Source organism: Camelus dromedarius, chromosome 6 (genome assembly GCF_036321535.1).
Source record: "Camelus dromedarius isolate mCamDro1 chromosome 6, mCamDro1.pat, whole genome shotgun sequence".
In the NCBI taxonomy this organism is placed as follows: Eukaryota; Metazoa; Chordata; class Mammalia; order Artiodactyla; family Camelidae; genus Camelus; species Camelus dromedarius.
The window spans coordinates 17,674,801-17,695,964 of NC_087441.1; the positions used below are offsets into that span (position 1 = coordinate 17,674,801).

A 21,164-nucleotide genomic window follows, 5' to 3' on the forward strand; every position below is an offset into this window, starting at 1 on the left:
GATTACAAAACCGTGTTTTCCTGTCTGCTCCCACCGGCAAGGCTAGGATTACAGCCATCTTCTCTTTACCCTTCTCTTGTGTTAGGACCGGGCAGGAGTCCACAGGACGGACATTGGGGTAGAGGGGAGGGGGTGAGGGACACCTACTACCCAGCACTCGGAATCACTGTCCCTTCTGTTCCTTGGCGTAGACCCAGGTGTGGTGGCAGTAGTGGGGGTATGGGCGCCAATTCTTTGATCATGGCCGTATGATACTCTTTCAGTCCTCAGTCCTTCAAGCCACCTTTCCAACCATATCGGGTCGCCTTTCCCTACGGTGACAACCTCGCTGCTATGGTCTGTGTGGAGGACCGCAGTCGCTCACACAAGCAGACCCTGGCGGGCTGCTGCGCCAGAGCTCCGGAAAAGATTCGCGACGCCCGAATCCTGCAGGGCTGAGCTCAGTCCCGGCGGAGGTAGAACCCTACAAGAATCTAGGCACTAAGTCACAGGACACGGGCACAATGAGTTAGCCAGCAGGAAGACCTGATCATCAAAGGTTCAACGAAAGCTGCCCCGTTCCTCCTACATATGACCTAATAGGAAGCCCGCTGCACCCAGTTAAGAGATTTGCTTGTCCTACAATTTAGGGAGGTAAACAAGTCACTCTACTTGGGCCTGTTTCCTCAATTCCAAAACTACATGTCTAGGATGCCTTGCAGGAAAACAAAACTCTAAAATCGAACAGGATTTGATAGACTTGTTGGGCAGGAGCCACTTGGGGTACAATGGGAACCTGGCACCCGACGGGCTGAGCCGACAATTCTCCAGACCTGACTCTCCGCCACGTCGCTTCCGGGGAGGAGGGGCGGGGGAGTCGATGCCCGGCGTGCGCGTCCCCGCCGAGCTCGGCGTGCGCGCCCCCAGCCAGGCTTGCCACCGCCCCGAGGCCGCCGGGTGGGCGGGGCAGAGCTGGGCGGGGCGGGGCGGGGCGCGCGGAGAGCACGGCCGGCTGGAGTGGAGGCCGAGGAGCCGGAGCAGGAGGTAGAGAAGAAAGGCGGCGGCCCGCCGGGGCAGAGAGGCAAGGAGGAGGCGGGCTGCACGGGGGTGTGGGGCGCGGAGCGGCGCCGGGACAGCGCGGAGCAGCCGGGTACGGCGGCCACGGCAGCCAGGGCCTGGGCCGCGGTTCGGCCGGGCCGGCCGGTGAGTGTCGAGGAGGCTCGCGGGGGAGGCCGGCCCGGCCCGGGCCGTGCCGTGCCGGGGCCGGAGGCGGCGGCCGGGCGGTGGGAGGCCCGCGGCCGGGGAGGAGGCGGCCGGGGGGTCTGCGGGCCGGGCCTGGGGCGGAGTAAACACGGCCTCGCGCCGGCCCCGCAGGTTCTCAGCCGGCCGGCCGGCCGTCCCGGCGCAGAGGGCGTCCGCGCCCAGCCTCCTGCCGGCCAGCGGAGGAGGCGGTCAGCAAATGGCGACCCAAACGCCGAGGACCGGCCCCTGTGTCACCGGGGCTCGCGTCTGTGGGTTGCGGAGGGGTGAAGCAGGAGTTGGACTTAGGAAACCTTAAGAACCTCGAAAACCCGGCTTCTCTTTCCTTTTGCCGTTTAGAAACTTGGCGTTCTTTGGGGACAGATGGGTTAAAGGAAGATTGGGAGGCATCATCGGCTGTCTCCACGGGATGAGTGAAGTTGGTAACTCTTCCATTCATGGAAGTGAGAGGATCTTAGTCTTAGCCTCAGTCCTTATTAAAGAAAAACTTCCCGAGTTTATCGATCTGAGGGGTATGACCATTTACAAGTATCTCGTGGAAGTGCATTGCTTGGAAGGGGGCCACAGAGTGCACGCTGGATTCACAGCAAATCCCCTTGAGTACGTTTTTAACGTGGGTGTTCAGAGAATAGAGACGGAGCAGCTTGTTGTTTACCATGGTACTAGTACTCCATTCCCTTCTCCCTGTCACTTGTTTTTCTTTCTGAGCCTTGTCGTAAGGCTCAGATAAAAGATGCTTGGGAAGGAATTGACCTTTTATTCCATAATTACTTTGTTGGCTCTGATCCAAGATGAAGTTATTTATGGGCATTCTGATAGTTTAGATTAACTTAAAACTCCTTAAATACCAAAAGCCCGAGGTTTCTAAACTTTAATTTGCTACATTTCAATCTGTGTTGTATCCTTTAGAGACTTAGTAAATAAATTAACAGATTTTTGCGTTTGCTTATACTTATTAAGCTTTTCCAAAGCAGTCCCATTGTTGACTCGGCAAAAGGGTAAGAGTAGCATAAAATGTACGCTTAAGATTTTTCTAAGGGTTCAGTTTTTTCAGTGTGCAGTTTTCGCTGAATCACTTTTCTTTACGCTTAGTCATTGTTTCTTACTACAGAAGTTTAATTGGGGATAACATGGTGTTTTGCTAACTTTTTAAATCGCCAGTTTGTTTTTATTTGGTACTTTAATGCGGTGACATAGCATTTTTTGTGATTTTGGAAATGTTAGTGGGTGGAGTTTTGTGAGTATTATCAGAGAACTGTAGTTTCCGATACAGGCAAACTTACGCATTCCAAATGTACTAGGTATTTAATTTCAATCCGTATTTCTGCATGTTTGGCCTTGGAGACTTTTAAAGAAAATATACAGTCTCCTAAAAATATGCTATTAAAGAAAAATAATACATATTTTGAGATAATGTATATAATTAGAACAGTACTGTAAGGTCACCAAAATAGGCATTGTTTAATGTGTTTCCTATTTAATACAATATGTTACTAAAATGTGGCTTTTAATGGCATAAGCTTAATGTTATTCTGTATGGTTTTTGGGTAAATCATCTGAATTACCATGACTGCTTATTTCATTAAAAGGAGTTAGTGCATGCTGTGGAATGACATTGTATATGTAGAATTTGTTGATGTCAAAGTCTTCAGTCAGAAGGCTCTATAAAATATTATTTGATTTGAAATTGATTTTAATGAAATACGTGAGATTGGCCTTGGACTAGTGGTTTTTACACTGTAGGTGTCTAGGTAAATGCACCTAAGCATGCCTCAAAACCAGTCTGTGAAAAGCTTTTACAGAAAGGGTATTTTTTTTTTTAATGAATTGGTAATGAGTTAGCATTAGATAGTTCCTCATATGATTACTTTAAGTGTAAATGACCTGGTATAAAAATGATTATATATAAAGGTATGTGCATGTACATGTGGCCATAGTGTGAAATAAAGTACATCCGTTTTCTGTGGAATACGTTTGTATGCTACTGGACACACTCGTAATTATAACCCACCTGTGTAAGAGTTCTAGGTTGTTTTCACAGTACAGTAATTGCCTCAAGATGACAGAGCTGAGATTCCTTGAAAGCCCATTCCCCTATGCCATGCAGCCCATTTTAATAAGCTGAGTTCCACCATTTGGGTGGATTATTTTTATCTGGGTATCAGCTCAAATAGGTTCTGCTATGAGTATTACATATTTATTAATATTTATTACTTAATTTCGGTTGTAAGTCTATAGTAATTGCATTTGCTTATTTAGTGGAGAACAATGGCAGATAGTTAGAACTTTCAGTTTGGAATAAGCTACCCATGACCATGTTTAGAAACAGAAGATGTATGTTTTGATTATATCTTAACTGGAAGGGTAAAAACAAAATTCCATATAATTAGGTCATCATTCTATAAATAAAAAGTCAGAACCAAAATTTAACAAAAGAATGTATACTGATGTAACCCATTTAGACATTTTGGACTCACCAGTAGGGTATGTGCTTTGAGTTGGGAGTTTAATGATCTTGCATTTTCCATTTTGCCTAATCACCCCACCCCCCTTTTTGAAACCAGTAAAATAGTGGTTATAGATTTAGTATGGTCTTTATATATATATGTATTTTTTTAATTTTAATTTCATTTTAATGGAGATCCTGGAGATTGAACCCAGGACCTTGTGCATGCTAAGCATGTGCTCTACCACTGAGCTATATCCCAACCCCCCTATTATGGTCTTTAAAACTGAGTGCACCTGATCAGTAAATCATTCAGCACGTGTTTGTATTTACTACGCAGTAGTGCCTCCAATTATACAAGAAGGGTGAGCCTTGCTCTGGAGGAGTTAGAACTGATTGCTGAATATGAAATTTCATTCGTAGACTTACTTGTAATAATGGTTAACTGATTGAACAAGTTTGTCTATAGTTCCATTTTGGCAACATTTTATTAAGTAGAATTCTTTTTTATCTAATGTATTGTAATATTAAGGAAGCAGGCTGATGCCACTTCCTTTTTTGAGCTTCCTTTCCTCACTCTGCACCTACGCAGACACCTGCACACGTGCAGACGCCTCCACCTCTGCTTTTTTTCTTTAGTCTGATGCCTCTATGGTCAGTAACCTGTAACCAGACTGCAGGGTTGATTTAGGACTTAAAATAGTGGAACAATATACAGGTAAATGTTTCCTTCTGTGCCTTTTATTATTATTTTTTAAGATTTTGAAACAATGGAAGATTGAAATTAATTTAAAATTTTTTCCCTTTGATTGGACTTTTTGATGGACAGTTTAGCTTACTGTATATATAATGCCTGGAACACCTTAATAATAAATGTTTGAATACGTCTGACTTTTTATAGCTGGTATAGTGAGGTAATTTTGACTCAATTTGGTTGACTAATAATAGATCTATAAGGTTCTATCTATTCGTGAAGTATGTAGTTTTCCATGAAATCAAGAATTGTTTTGGAATCCACTTGGTTATTTCTTGTTTTATAAAAATTTCATTTGTGTTTTTTTTAAACAGGTGAGGCTCTGATTGAGGCATAGTTTTGAACACAGGGAACATAAGAATAAATGAGACAGAGATGGTCCTGCCTCCTTTGTGGAGCTTATAGTTTTCCCGGGAAGATAAATATTAAACAGCGTAATGGTTTCACTCTGAATTGTGACTAGTGTTACCAAGGAAAAATGCAGTGTGTAATGAGCACAGAAGGGATCCACACCTTACCTTTGAGTGTGTGGAAAAGTAACATTTAAGCTAATAAAGATTTGAGGCAATTGCTGGGGAGAAAAAGGAGTATGTGTGTCTTGGAGGCAGACGTTAAGAACAGCCTGAGGCAGCAAGCTGTGTTGAGTATTTGGGTGACTTGACGTAGTGTGTTTTAAAATCGTGCGAATTTGCAATGCTGTATTTATCTCCTTATGTATTTTAATGAATTTGGAAAAATAAAAGATTGCTTTTTGAGGGCATGTCTTTATGTGTAAAAATAGCCTTAAATGACAAGGCATTATTTCATTGTATGGGAAAATGCCATGTCTTAAAACTACTTTTATGGATTGCTTGTGAGCCACAGAGTATGAGTTGGCCAAGAATTTCTGTTAGACAAAATGGAAACTATTGTAAAGCATTTAATCATTTACAGATATTCTCTGGGCTAATGAAACTTTTTCCAGTCATTCAACTTTAAGTGTAGATAGAGATGTTACTTGGAATGTTAAGATTCTTTTTCAAGAGTTTTTTTTTTTTAACTTAATACTGAATTTTAAATTAAGCTCATTTTGAACTTGAAGCCTCAGCATAGCAACATGTTTTCTACTGGGCCTGCTGTGTTATTGGTCAACTGATAAATCAGGGATTGACATTTTAAACCCGTTTCATAGGATTTATGAGTGATTGTGAAATACTTTATGTAGGCATATTTAATTTGATAATAGCAATCTTGAAAGAGGATGGATCTGGAAATTTTGAATTCTGAAACTGAGGGCTCTATCCCCAGAATACTCTGGGTATTGTTTAGTGCATTTTCTTAACTTATTTCTTAATATATTTAATTGTAAAATGGAATTAAACTTTATTTTTTCTTTGTATAGCTGTTTTGGGAATGGTTAAGTTTGTAGTGTTGTTCCATACATTTGTACTGAGCACTATAAATTTAAGTTATTTTTAAAATAATTTAAAACACTTATGTTCAAAGCAACGTGCTATTATAATTAGAAAGGACCAAAAAGACTTTCTTGACCACAAGGGTGATTAAGTTTTGGAATAAACTACAAGCAAAGTTGTGTAACCTTCATTCCTTAAATAACATCTTAAAATTGGATCACCAGTTACTGAAATACTGCCTTATTTTCTTAAACTTTTTAAAGTAAAGATATCTGTTATTGTCCATGTACATTGATCAGATACAGATTTCAGTCCTAGACTAAGTAGATGACCTTGGGTAAGTCACTAAGCCTTTCTGTACCTCAGTTTCCTCTGGATTGTTATGAGGATTAAGTGACATGTTATATGTGAAGGATAAAATAGGTACATAGTGTTCCCTTTTCCTTCTCTTAAGTCTACTTCAATATGTAATAAATACTGTGGACTTGTTGCTGTGGATGTTTTTGTTTTTATTTTTTAAAACATTTCTTTTACTCAGATGGGGAATGGTGTGGAAGAGGTTATTTATTTTGAACCTTGAAAGCCTTCTACTTCTACCTTTCAGAGTTGTTATTTTGCATTTAACTCAGTTGTTTGTAACAGTTGCTATTTTAAACACTTTTGAATTAAGTGATGTTTTGAGATGTGTTGTGCCTGGTTTGATCATGTGATGTGCATGTAACATAAAGTGTTCCTACAGAGTTCTGAGAGCATTGGTCACTTCTGTTGGAACCGCTTGTATTTTTAGGTTTCTCCCTTAGTAACAGTGAAGTTTATAACCTTCAGCCTGTGAGATGAACTCAGTCTAGTTGCAAAATAGAAAAGCTTACAGCTGGTTTTCACAATCTAATCACTCAGTAAAATTTGTCTAAATTCTTATTAAAATTTCTCTTCCCTTAATTTACAAATATCATTGTTAGTCTGTCATTTCTTTTATTTTGACCATTTTAGCATGTCTGTCTTTAATTTTACAGGTTCTGTCCTTAGTTAGAAAATTTGTGGGGATAAACATTCAGAGGTATTTAACTCATAATTTGTAATTTTTAAGCACAATTCAAAAATACTAGTTTTGTTGTTAAATGTGTACCGTGTTTTTTTTCCACTCCCTAGCATCATCAGTAAGCACCATAATATCAACTCAGGTTTTTTCTACTTAACAAAAGTTCTATCAATAATAGGTACATTTTGTTATTTGAATTTGAGGAAAATCAAGCCTGGACTGGAGAAAAAGATACAGCAATTTGAGGAGTAATGAGTTTACCTTAGCCACCTGGCACCAAGATAGAATTTATGGAAGAGAATATGTGAGAGAGCTAGCAATCAGTCTTCTCTGCACTTAAAGAAAATAGGATAAGAATCGGCTTCTTATCCAGAAAATTATTATTCATTTAATTTGGGAACTGTCGAGGTGAGTTGCCTGTGCCGTATTCGAGTAGAGATCTGAAACTTGGGCAAGGGTTCTGGGCAGGAGGTATAGTTGAGTTTTCAGCATGCAGTGGTAATTGAGGCTTTTGAGAAATTGAGACCACCCTGGGAGAATGTATGGAATGAGCCAGAAATGATATGGAGCCCCAAGGAAGAGTAATATTTTAGAAGAAAAGAGTAAGGAATAACCAAAGAGGTAGGGGGGACACCAGGGGAAATGCGAGATCATAAAAACCGAAGAAAGATAATAGTTCAAAAAGGAAGGATTAGTCAACAAAATGATATAATGGCCAAGGAAGATGAGGTCTGGAAGAAGTGCCCTTTGGATTTAGCACTGAGGATCTCAGTAGAGTGTTTTTAATGAGTGGTGGTAAAAAAAAAAAAAAAAAAAGCCAAATTAATGGGCTGATGAGTATATGGGAACTTAAAAGAGCTTTTTGGTTTTTTGTTTTTCTTTTGAAAGCTTGACTGAATAGGAAAAAAAAATGTAGCAAAGGGGGGATATTGTTTTATTTAGGTTTTTTAGGAAAAATAGTCTTTTAAGTTTTTGATGCTAGTAGGAACAAGCCAATAAAGAAGTTGATGATTATAGAAAAAAAGACATTGAATAGGCTTGGCTATGATGATTAAATCAATGCATTGTACCAATGCTTTCTCTTCTTTTTGTGTAAAACTTTACTTGGTAAAAACAGGAAAGACCATTAGTTACCTGTGATCCCTGCTATTTCTCTGATTAAAATCTTCAGTGACTTCTAACTACTCAAAGTCTGAACTCCTTAGAGTAACATATAGCTCATTTTTCATGACTTCCTTATTCCTGTCCAGCCTCATCTCGCATAGCTACCTGAATTACACCTTGTGATCCAGGGATGCTAGGAAACTTGAGGTTCCCGGAACATGTTTTGCCTTCTTGCTTTTCTGTATTTGCAGATGCTGTTATTTCAGCAACAAATGCCTCCTTTCCTTTCTAACCCTGCCCTCCAATGCTGAAGACTTCTCATCTTTCAGGACAACTGCGAATTCTTTTCTATCCCATAACCATACTGACTTTTTTCTCTGTCATATTGATCATACAAAAATGTGACATGATTGTATTGTCATCTGTGACCTCCTGCTGTAGCTCCTTAAGAAGAGTCACTGTGTCTTCTAATCTTTATATTGCCACACCAAACACAGTGCCTGGTACATGGTAGTTAAACAGTAAGTGGGTGTGTAATGAACCAGTGGGAACCGTGGCCCTCAGAAGTAAGTGATCTGCCCTCTGCTATAGAACTGGAGCTAGAAGTTGCCTTTTCTGGATAAATTCCCTGTATGTTTTAGTTAAGGCTTACTCTGTTGATTTGTTGTAGAGTTTATTAAGGCATATGTAGAGGGAGAGATCAATAGGTGAAATCTTAAATGAATTTATTTAGAGGGAATACAAAGAAAACTTTAATAAAGTTTTAGTTAAGTATATTCATGAAGTTCAGATTATTCTCTTTGAGGAATATGATGAGGTCTCTGGAATGTGGGTACATCATAATCAGTGTAGTTAAAATTAAAACAGGAAAAGCTAAATAAAGCATTCTCTGAGATCTATAAGTTAAATATGCATTAACTTGTTTTTGGCACTTATATATTACACAATATACTAGAATTTAGTATATTTAGTATATTATATTTTGAAATGTTAGGGCTTTTGGGCATATTGTTATATGGTATATTAAAATGTACTTTTGAATTGCTCCTTGAAGTGCTTTAGTTGTTTCAAGATGAATTGATTATATATAAAATAAATATGTTGAATATGTTTATTTTATATATTTCATCCTAATATAAGCCAATATACCTTCATGATTTGATTTTTATTCTTAAACGGTTTTTAAAAATCAGCCACTTTTTGCCTAACTTCTTATTTCTTTTCATCTCAATAACCAGAGCTGGACTGGCCATTATGGAGGAGGAGCTGCAGCATTCTCACTGCGTGAATTGTGTCAGTAGACGGTGTATGACCAGACCAGAGCCTGGCATTTCCTGTGACTTGATTGGTTGTCCATTGGTTTGTGGAGCAGTTTTCCATTCTTGTAAAGCTGATGAGCATCGACTTCTGTGTCCATTTGAACGAGTGCCTTGCTTGAATAGTGACTTTGGATGTCCGTTTACAATGGCTCGAAATAAAGTTGCTGAACATCTAGAAACGTGTCCTGCAAGTGTGGTGTGCTGTACTATGGAGTGGAACCGATGGCCAGTTAGTTATGCAGACCGAAAATCGTATGAAAATCTAAGCAGAGATGTGGATGAAGTGGCACAACTAGATATGGCTTTGGCCCTTCAAGACCAAAGGATGCTCTTAGAATCTCTCAAAGTAGCCACCATGATGTCAAAAGCAACTGATAAAGTATCAGAACCTAGAGAACAAATCTCAATTAAATCAAGTGTCCCAGAAATACCACATCCTAATGGTTTGGTGCCTGTTGCTGAAGAATCCTATGGTGCACTTTATCAAGCTACTGTTGAAACAACCAGAAGTTTGGCTGCTGCTTTAGATATCCTGAATACCGCCACAAGAGACATTGGCATGTTAAGTACAAGTCTTTGTGCTTCTCCAAATGAAGTGAATGAAGAACAAAATGCCAGCGAAAACTTACAGAATAGAAACTTGAAAGATCAGGACCGTCTTTTTGAGGATGAGATAGGAGCAGTAGGTGGAATTGACCATAACGGCACCGGTCAGAATGCCCAATTTGAACAAAATGGTTCAAGTGATTTTTTATGTGACTTGGATGCCAGTTCTTATGGCACTCCTGCTCTCTGTAATGGCTTTCCCTTGGAAAATATATGTGCAGGGGTCATAGACCAGAATTTACATGATGACTCCAAACAAAATAACTTAACAAACGGAGAATGTGTAGTATCCGATGGTACTTTAGAATCTTCTAGTTCACTTGCAGTAGCAGCACAACTTAGGGAAGTAATACCATCTAATGCTTTGCCTAATGGCACAGTTCAGCATATCCTCATGGCAGATGATGATGAAGGAGATTTGTGTCGGAGAAAAGTAGACTTAGGGGACCTGAGGAATGTGGATGTCTTGTCTTTCAGTCATCCTCCTTCATTCAAATTTCTTTCTAATTCATGTTGGTCTAAACCAAAGGAAGATAAAGCAGTAGATACATCAGATTTGGAAGTTGCAGAAGATCCAATGGGCCTCCAAGGAATAGATCTAATCACAGCAGCACTACTGTTTTGTCTGGGAGATTCTCCGGGTGGGAGGGGTATATCTGATAGTCGCATGGTTGATGTTTATCACATTGACTTTGGGACTCAGACTTTTTCACTTCCATCGGCAATATTAGCGACAAATACAATGGTTGGGGAAATAGCTTCAGCTTCAGCTTGTGATCATGCCAACCCACAGCTTTCAAATCCAAGTCCTTTTCAGACACTTGGGCTGGATTTAGTATTGGAATGTGTCGCTAGGTACCAACCCAAGCAACGTTCAATGTTTACATTTGTTTGTGGACAGTTATTTAGAAGAAAAGAATTTTCTTCACATTTTAAGAATGTGCATGGTGACATTCATGCTGGACTCAATGGCTGGATGGAACAGAGGTGTCCCTTAGCATATTATGGTTGTACCTATTCTCAGCGTAGATTTTGTCCATCAACACAAGGAGCAAAGATTATACATGACCGCCATTTGAGGTCATTTGGAGTTCAGCCATCTGTATCTACAGTATTAGTAGAGCCTGCTAGAAACTGTGTGTTGGGATTACATAGTGACCATCTAAGTGGTCTTCCTTTTGAGGTCCTGCAACATATTGCAGGCTTTCTTGATGGTTTCAGTTTATGCCAGCTCTCTTGTGTGTCCAAGTTAATGAGGGATGTGTGTGGCAGCCTTCTTCAGTCTCGTGGAATGGTCATACTGCAGTGGGGGAAAAAGAAGTATCCAGAAGGAAATTCGTCATGGCAGATAAAAGAAAAGGTTGGTTTAATTCAATTGCATCAACCCCTTATTTGACATGTAATAGGCACTAAGTAATGTTGCTGAATTAATAAAATTAATCTTGTTGAGAAATTGTCCATCCTTAAAGCTTACTAACTCAGTGTATAATGACAAACTTTTTTTATAATGATAATTAATAAAAAGCAAGGATAGTTAGAATTGTTGGTCATAATCACATGTTTACTACAGATATCCTAGAACTAGATTCTAGTATCACATGGCAGAGGCCACCTCCGTTTCTTCAGTTGAGGGGTCCTGCACCCATTCACTTCTGTAACAACTCCCTTTGCTTGAGTTTGTGTTAACCAGCCTCTAATTTGGGCTCCATCTGAAACATTGGACAGTGGAGGAAGCAAGGAGGTTTTTTTTTATTGCTTGTAATTGGCAGTTTCTGTCCGTTAGCAGTTTCCTTCTTAGAACTTGGTGGTTTCAGGTACAACTTAAAAAGGGAGACATGAGAAAAGTTTATAACTACTACTGCTAGTAAGGAACCAGTGGAGTGTTTGGGGTTAGAGAACATAAATGGATGGATATGGAAATGTATTAGGCTGAAGTGAGATGAGGGCTGCAGGGTTTGATATTGGTGAGGACTCGAGTTTAGTACAGTACAAGGGAGTGCTGCAGATGGGAAGCTGGAGCTGGAGATTGAAGCAGATCTCAGAACAAATCCTGGCTCCACCACTCTCCTCCTGTGATATCTTTTGCCCAGCTTCTGTTTGAGGTACTGTCCAATAGAAATCTTTGATCGAAGGTGTTTTTTCATTTTAGAACATTTACTTTATGAAACTGATTTTATAAGGTGGAAAAATATTTGATGAACTTCACATTGGCCACACAGGGTTCGAATTTCTGGCTACTTCCTTCCTTTCTTTTTTTTTTTTTAACCACCCTTAGGTTTTCTCTAATTTTTACTCTTTGCTCCAGGTTTTCAGAATTCTGCATCTACTTCTGTGTTGTCCTGGAGCTTTGACCAGTAAATGAACAGACTCATTATTTCATGATCTTTTTTTTCCAAAAGAGAATTCTGGTGGCAGAAAGTTTCATACTTGCTGTATATATGTGGCTATGTGTGTATTTTCATTTTCTACATGATTTGATGTCTTTGCCATTTGGGATGGGACACTCAGAGCATGGCCCCTTTTTGTCCTTGCCCACGAGTATTATTGACCTTTGAGGTGATATATTTTCTGGGGATTCTTTTCCTGCAGAAAGTCTAATCTACTTTTGGAGTTTAAATTGCCATCATTTATACAGATTACTCACATGTGTTTATCTGGCCATTTTCTCCTCTGAACCCTAGACCATTACCTACATGCACCTACTGGACATCTCCACTTGACTATCTCACAGCTTCATCAAGCTCAACATGTCTAACCTGTTCCACTTCTGTACCCCTTTTCATCTCAGAAGGTGACATTATCGTCTCTCACATTGTCTGAACTAGGAATTTGGGAGTTAGGGTGGATCCCCCCCCTTTTCGTCTTTCTTTTCATATCCAGGTAATCACAAAGTCCTGCTGTCTCCCTTCTTCATACCTCTCAGGTTTGCTTTACTGTTTCTACACCGTTTCCTTAGTTGGTCCCACCTGGAGTTCTCTCTCTCTTCCTAACTGGGTTTCTATTTCCGACCGAGTCCCTTTCCAATATATTCTCTATAGAAGAGGTAGAGTGATAAATAATTTCTTATATATAGTTCTTATGCTGTAGTGCTTAAAAACTTTTTAAATGTCTGTCCATTGCCCTCAGGTAGAGGTTGACTCCTTAGTGGAACATGTAGGACTTTGCATAATCTTGTCCTTACTTCAGTTTCCTTTTGTCACTTTATATCCCAGCCATAGAGTTTACTTAAAGTTGTCTGATACTTTCTTCCTTGCCTTAAGGTCTTTGAGTATGCTGTCCCTAGTACCTACATTGGAACATTTGCAATGTGCTGGACATTGTGCACTTTACTTTTGTTTATTTAATCTACTGCCCCTATTTTATGGTTGAAGAAACAGGTTTAGAGAGGTTAAGTAACTTGTCCAGTTGATGGATTGAAACCCAGGGAAACTGTTTCTGGAGTTTGTGATCGTCATCTCCTTGCTATATCCTGCGTACTCTTCAGATCTTACTTTGAAAGCCTTCTCTGGCCCCACTGAAGCCTTTAGGGAGGCGCACTGCTCTGTGTTCGTGTGGCGCTCTGTTGTGTACCCCTACTCCGTATGCCCCTACTAGAGCACTCACCGTCCTGTTTTGAAATTCACCTATGAATTGCCAGTTCCTTTCAGCAGACTGTAAGTTCCTTGAGAAGTGAGGCTGAGAACCAGGTATCTGCTGCTTAGCATAGCACCTGCCGTATAGCGGCACCAAGTGAATACTTGACGGATACTTGGATGCAAAGTTGGCCCATTACTATCTTGTCATCAGGAGATGGGAGCGATCCATTTTTTCTTGACTTTTTGGTTCACCAGACTAACTGTGTGGAAGTAGGGAGGCTGTCTTCCCCCATTGAATATTTCAGCTAATTTGTTCCATGAAGCTTAACAAAAACTCCTAATTCTTAGCATAGTTGCGTGAGTGTGGGGAATTGTAATCTATAATGTGTATTGATAGCTACTCTGCAGGCCTTCACTGACTCCAGGGAGATGACTCCACGCGGGGTAATTAATAGAACCTAAGAAGTGTAGCGATGAAGTGCCCTACGTGCTGAACCATGGTAACTTCTGCCAGCTGAAAAGTAATTTTGTTCCCACAGAATTTGAAGGCATCTGGCCACCCAGAATTCGTACCGTTCTGTTCTGAGCTCTAGTGTGTGCTGAGGGCTTCCCCTCAAATCCTCGGCTGCTGCTGTGGGCCGTGGATTCGGTGTTCTCTCGGTAATTGCCCATTGATTAGCTGAGCTAGGATGCCTAGGCCTGTCCTGCTCTGTTCATGTTTACTACCTACATTCAGATAACTGTGTATTTTTGAGTTGTGAAGGTGAGAGGGGGCCGCAGTAGTCACTGCTGGACTAATGAGATGATGGTGCTTCAGGGCTTGGAGCTGCTAAGTGAGCAGAAGGGAAAGTAGTTCTTAATTTTATCGGCAGACACATGATCAAGGATGGTAGATGAATATTTTCCCCAGAAATGCGTTTTACGACTTAAACTAAGATTTAAACTAAGATTCATTTTACAAAAAGCTCTTTCTATATAAGTTTCCAGAAACATTTTGAAAAAATTGAAGCCCTTACATTCTTCAGTATTACTAAGTGCCTTTACTACTTATAAATAGGAGGAAGAACAACCTTGGCACAGTATTTTAAGTATACTTTAAATGGTATAATAGAAATGAGAGAAAAACTTGGAGGAAAGAATAACACTCATATTGTCAGTATCTCCAGACTAAATAGGTCTGTATATATAGACATTTGGATAGGATGAAAGACTAGTGTACAATATATATTATTTTAGGAAGTAGCTCTGAATTCATGAGGTTATTATTTCTTAAAAATTCTTAATAAGCCAGGTTGGATGTGATTTTTAATGTTGAGTTTTGTCTTTTCTTTTTGGTTATTACCTTTATTGAAATCATAATGTCAAGTAAGTGATTTATTTTATGATTATTTGATAAACAGATTTGTATCCAAATGGATTACTACTTTTCAGCTTTGTAGCTAACTACTTGAAGCTTTATATTGGGTGTTTCTCTGACAGTTAGAAATGTATGCAGTTAGAGCAAGAAGTATGTTTTGATTCTCGTAAATTGGCTTGTTTAAATCTGAAGTAGAATTTTCTTTTAGGTATGGCGATTCAGTACTGCATTTTGTTCTGTCAATGAATGGAAATTTGCTGACATCTTAAGCATGGCTGACCACTTGAAGAAATGCAGTTACAATATTGTAGAGAAACGTGAGGAAGCAATCCCATTGCCGTGTATGTGTGTGACACGAGAACTCACTAAAGAAGGACGGTCACTTCGCTCAGTTTTAAAACCTGTACTTTAGAAACTGTAACTCCACTTGCACATCCATGCAAGCACCTAGTATGATTTCTTTGTAGTATGTGACACTTTATTAATGTATTAAAGAGTACAACTAGCTAAATTTATTGTCACTGTGTATATAACGTTTTGAAGTGACATATATTTTTATAAAGTACTGTTTAGTTGGAAAAAAATTGCCTTAATGTTTGAAATGTGTGATTTTTTTGGAACTTGCTGGACAGGGTGATTTAATTTTTAGCTAATAATTTTTAGAATTAGTATTTTTAATGGTGTGCATATTTTGGTTCTTAAATTTTTTGCTTCTTAAACTAACAAGATCCTGACCAAACAGTTTTCCTCATTTTTTCTGTGGGTTACAACCCATGCATTCAAAAAGCAAAACTTTGATTCTGATTTTTACATCATAGGCTTTTGAAATAAAAACTTTGAATTGCTTAAACACTGCATAAGACCATTATAAAAGTTTATTTTCTAGTGCTCCCTTATATAATTGTTGATATGTAGGTGATCTCTCATATATACATAATGTTTAAAATCATGAGTAATATTTGATAATGCCATTTATCATGTTTTAAAAATAGTCCACAAACGTGTTTTCACCTTACATATTTATAGCTCTCTTACGGAGAGTGACCATATGCAGCTTTTTTTTGTTAGATGCCACATCCAAAGACTCAAGGCAGCGTGCTATATGACAGGTTAAAGCAAAATCAAACAAAAAGCCTGTGAATTTATTTAATTTGAAGCTGTATATGGTATTTTTTATATATGCTACGTATTTGATATTTAGAGAGAAGAAAAGAAAGTCGGGCCTTCATATCTGCAAATTCAGTATCCGTGGATTCAACCATGATGGAAAATAATTTGAAAAAAATTTTCCATAAAATTCAAAAAGCAAAACTTGACTTTGCCCCTCACCTAAACTATTTACATAGCACTTACATTATATTTACAACTATTTACATAAAATTGACATTGTATTAGGTATTCTAAGTAATCTAGAGATGATTTAAAGTATATGGGAGGGTGTGCATCGGTTATGTGCAAAGACTACACCATTTTATATAAGGGACTTGAACATCTGTGAATTCTGGTACCACACGGGGGTCCTGGAACCACTTTCCCGTGGATATTGAGGGACGACTGAATACCTCATTTTAAGTTTGAATTGGGCATGTTGTGTGAATAAATTTCAAATAATCAAAATGTAAAGGGCTTAACTTTTTTTCATAAGCATTTAAAATTACTGCCTTTTGATGTTTCTAAAAACCACAATTATGTTGTTTTAAGACATTTAAAAGTGTGACACTTGATATCTTTGTAAGATGACAATCGTGAAATGCAGAAACCTGTCTTGGCTGACAATCTCTAAAACATTTCCAGGTTAATATTCCATAGACTTTGCTACCAAAAAGTAAGAATTGCATCTTTGTGTAAAAATCAAAGTATAACAAAAATATTCAAAGACCTACTCTTGAACTATTTTATTATAGTTTTCAAATTGATTTATACTATTATTAACCTGATATGATCAGTTTGAAAAAATGAATATGTCAGTATTAAGAAATAAATTGCAAGGATGGGAACATGTACTTAAATAATTTAGGTAACTTCTGGCATTTGGTAGTCTGAAATGGTGACAAATTAACCTTGTTATAAAATTTCAAACCTCTACTTTGTCTTCTCTTCCTACATGTGTCCCTGAGAGTGCTCTGTTGTTAACTAGGTTCTTGATTCCCATATATGGCAGTCGGGCTGGGCAGAGGCGTTCCTTGGGCATTAGGAAAGAATTCTGAACTACTTAAGACTTGTTTTGGTTGGATCAAATCCTTGTTACAGTTGAAAACTATAGCATTAAACACTAATCAATTGTTTTGCTTCACTTGTCATTTTAATTAGTAGAATACTTACTTCTCAGTGCTTAAACTATCTTTTTCAACTGAGAGATTGAATTACATAAACAGCCTCTGAGAAGAAGTCAGAAATGAGGTATCAAATACTGTAAACTGTAACTGCCTTTTAAAGTTTTGCTGAAGAATGTGTCTGGTTAGGATAGCACAAACATTAACTTGTTTTATGGTTGTGCTTTTTAAAATCCTTGTTCTTTAAGTTTTGACTTTTTGTTCTCCACACTGGATCATGAGGTATTTAACATGTTCCACCTTTTATTTCTTTTACACATCTCTGACAGTTTGTTGTTGTTGTTGCTGTTATGCCACCATACTATTTTGTTAAAATGTGTTCTTTGTGCAACATTTGTTCAGATTCTAATAAAATTAATATTTTCCTGTATATGGCTCAGTAACTTAAAAATGAAAAACTTAACATTTAAATAAAATTCTAATCCTTGTTTGACAAATTCCAGACACAGTCATATTGTTTCTATAGTGGGGATTTTCTGCATGTTGTAGGACTTGCTTGTTGATTATCATTGCTCACCCAGGTTTTACTGGTGAACATGAATTTTTTTTTTTAATATGGAAATCTCATTAGCTAGCTTTCTCTGCCCCTTCAGTGTTTTCTTGAAAGTAGTCCCACCTAGGGATATTTCTGAAAGGCTGAAGTTTCTGGCAATATTATTTTTCTTAACTTTGTAATGGGAACAATCTATCTAGACTTTTAAGCATGAAAAGTTTTGTGTGTTGGCCAAGTAAATTGTCATTTGAGAAGTCTTTGTTGATTCCTTAGTCTTTGCTAACCAGCAAGGTAAGAACAAGTGTCAGAAAGGAGGCAAATACCTGAATTCTCTTTTATTCGCTGCCTTCTTCCTCAGGATTGCCTGTAAGCTTAATCTCAACCCCCCCCCCTCGCCCTCTCCCCTACCCCTCCTCTCTCTCTCCTGAGAACCACAGATCACTAATAGTAATGGTTCCCCAAGTGTGGTCCCTGGACAGTAGCATCAGCATCACCTGGGAATTTGGTAGAAATGCAAATTCTTGAGCCTCTCCACAGACTTACAGAGTCAGAAACTCTAGGGTGGGAACCAGCAGTCTTTTAACAGAGGCCTCCCAGGTGATTCTGATGCACAATAAAGTATGAGAATTTAGAGGAAAGCCTGGGACACGCCAGCTATTCTGTGAATGATGTGTTACTGGAGCAGGTGCATATGTGTAGGTACATATGTGTATAATCCAAAATTAAGAGGAATAGTAATTTATTAGTATTAATGATTAAATTTAATTTTATATGTTGTCTCAGTCTTACAACCATATGACAAAATATATTGGGTACCATGGTTGTCGGACTTTTTTTAAAAAAGCTAATATTTACTGGTATTTTTAGTTTACTGTTATTTCTAGTATTTCACTAGTGTTTCTTCTGGTCAAGGTAAATTGCAGTGAAACTTACTGTTCATTAGCACTAACATTTAGCCTAGTCATCGTTCATTCCTGTGTTTAGTGGTTGCAGAGTCATGTGAACATACTAGATTTCTAGGATAAACAGAGTAGATGTAAAAAGATACTGGATTAAATTTTACAAGAATTTTGTAGGAATTCTTTGAACCCTATCAGCAAGAGATGGTAAAGACTGTATTTCTGGTTTACCAGTAGTATAGAATCGTTTTTTGGTCTTTGACCCTGTGCTACATATCCCAGCAATGTTGTTGCTGTTACCCAATGTTAAGGGATAGTTAATACTGGGATCTTTGAAGATATGGTAGTTTATACTGCTGTACTGGTAACAGATTTTTAATCTCTGGCAATTTGAATGTAGTTTTTGGTGTTTAGAAGCAAAACAGATTTCTTCATGTTTTGCATCCCAACCTAAAAAGGCATAAAGCCTATTAGGTTTAAAAATTTTCTAAGGAATAGTTATGCAAACATTAAAAACTACGTTCCATGTAAAACACACCGCATTGGAAGGTGACACAATTGGAATCTGCAGAGGTGGATGTTTAGAATTGCAGTAGAAAGAAAGCAATTGGCCCTCATTCTTTCAAAAGTCTGGATAGAGCCTTTTGATGAAAATAATTTCCCTGATGTATGTTTGGCTGGTTAACTAAATACAGCTCTTAGTATTAATTAACATTCTTGTGAGGCCTAGGAAGCAAGAGAATATTAGTTACCTTTTAAAGAGAATCAGCTCATCAGTGACTCATCCATTGTATTTAAAATAATTCAGTAATAGGTTTTTTTAGGATATGATCTAAATCTGATTTCCAAACAAAAAAGTTTAAGATGTACAAGTAAAGGCCAATGCCAGTAAATTCCTTTCTAAATAAGGGAATGGGAAGAATGGTTTCTTTGAAAGTTACCTTTTACACAAATATTTTCTTTGATTTATAAGATCAAAGTAAGTTCAAAAGATAAGACCTTTATTTTACACTTCCATTGTATGGATTTAAAAATGTACTCAAAGTTTAGGTACTGATGAATGTTTTGGGGTCTTTGAGAGGCAGGTGTTCTGACACAGTTCACTTTTCTTCTTTACAAATGCAGACTGAGAAGGGACGTATGATGTAGGGAAATACTGTTACCTAGAATATTTGATTCCTAGTAAGTGTTTTGGAAAGAATTATTGGTTAATACCAAAAGGAAAGAAAGTGGAAATTAACTACAGTATGCTACTCTGAAAATCCTTTGCAAAAATAGGGTCTTTAGCTGAACTTTTGTAAGTATTTTATTGCATCTGTGATTAGTAGATTCTATAAAAGCATTATTTATACATGCATTTATTTGCACTTAGAATCTCCATAAATTGGCCAAGTAGATTTTAATACATCTTGAAATGTACTAATGGAGATACATCTCAAAGTGCTTTTTTACCTTAGAACATTTCAAAACTGACATTTTGGGTTCAGGATATTTTTGACTTCCAATGTATTTTGTGGGGAGTGACTTTTCATTAATAAACTACAAAGAAATGAGTTACAAGGATGATTCATGAAAATGCTCTATAGAAATACAGTAAAAGTTCATTGATATGAATCTCCTATTTTATATTTTTTTTTATTTTTGACATGCTATATTGAAGCATCTATTATTTACTATGAAGAAATGCATTTCTGAAGTAAACTGACAACAGAAACAAGGGAAATCTATTTCTTTTTCACTAACACCAATAAAATTTTAAGCATCCCCCAGATCATTTTATTAACCCATTTGCATGCAAATATTATGATACAAAATGATTCTTCAATATATGAGTAGTTCTAGTGGTGGTAATGGTGTGTGTGTTTGAAAGTAAACTGTATTTCTGTTGAAATACTAAGAGTTACGAACTCATCAGGTCAAATTGTTCTTTTCCAGTAAAAGCAAATTCATCAGATTTGAATTTTACCTTTTTCTAATATAAATTGTTAGAATTTTTTTTTTCTCAGACAATATTTTTAAACAGGTAAATAGGATGATATATGTGTTGGTTCGTTCTGCAACGGAACTGACTAGAGTTAGCTTTCCATACCCCTTACAGTCAAAGAGTAACATTAATTGTTAAATTATTCAGTGGTCTAATAAGATAAGAACAGTAGCAATGATTTGTTACTGTTCAGAAGATTGAAGTTGGAAAAAGGAGATCCTGCCTTTTGCTTTCCTCCTAGAAATTGTTTTTTCATTAAGTCCCCCTTTTCATTTTAATTGTCAGTATTGCTTGTTTATCCCATAACTTCAATTTTCTGATCTGGTGATCAAAAAAAAAACCTAGATTAAGGACATAGAGTTTTTAAAACCTTATTTTGCTAATCAGCCTATGTTTAGTAGTTTTGGTCAATAAAGTTTAGATTTGATTAAGTAACTTACTCAGCTTCTTTTAAAGTCTCTCAGCTCACAATTTGTAGTGTTGAAAAATTGAAGTTTCAGCATTCAGGTTTAATTACATTATTTGATTAAAAGAAATCAAGCCACAGAAATAGAAACAATAATAGGGTATTACATCTGTTCAAGAGTAAAATTACCCATTGAATATTTAATTATGTCAAGTG

At 37.8% G+C, this 21,164-nt stretch overlaps 1 protein-coding gene across 4 annotated transcripts; it reads left to right on the top strand.

The window, feature by feature from the left end:
* Nucleotides 1-979: 979 nt before the first annotated feature.
* On the top strand, nucleotides 980-17,536 carry FBXO30 (F-box protein 30). 4 transcript variants are annotated; one of them, XM_064486610.1, is made up of 4 exons: nucleotides 983-1,182; nucleotides 7,076-7,280; nucleotides 9,215-11,261; nucleotides 15,042-17,536. In XM_064486610.1, the coding sequence occupies exons 3-4, from the start codon at nucleotides 9,231-9,233 to the stop codon at nucleotides 15,243-15,245; spliced, it is 2,235 nt and encodes a 744-aa protein (XP_064342680.1). In that variant the 5' UTR covers nucleotides 983-1,182; nucleotides 7,076-7,280; nucleotides 9,215-9,230; the 3' UTR covers nucleotides 15,246-17,536. The 4 variants fall into 4 exon arrangements, with proteins under 4 accessions (XP_031312356.1, XP_064342680.1, XP_064342679.1 ...); XM_031456496.2 differs by lacking the exon at nucleotides 7,076-7,280 and having other exon boundaries at nucleotides 980-1,060; XM_064486609.1 differs by lacking the exon at nucleotides 7,076-7,280.
* The last annotated feature ends 3,628 nt before the right edge of the window (nucleotides 17,537-21,164 follow it).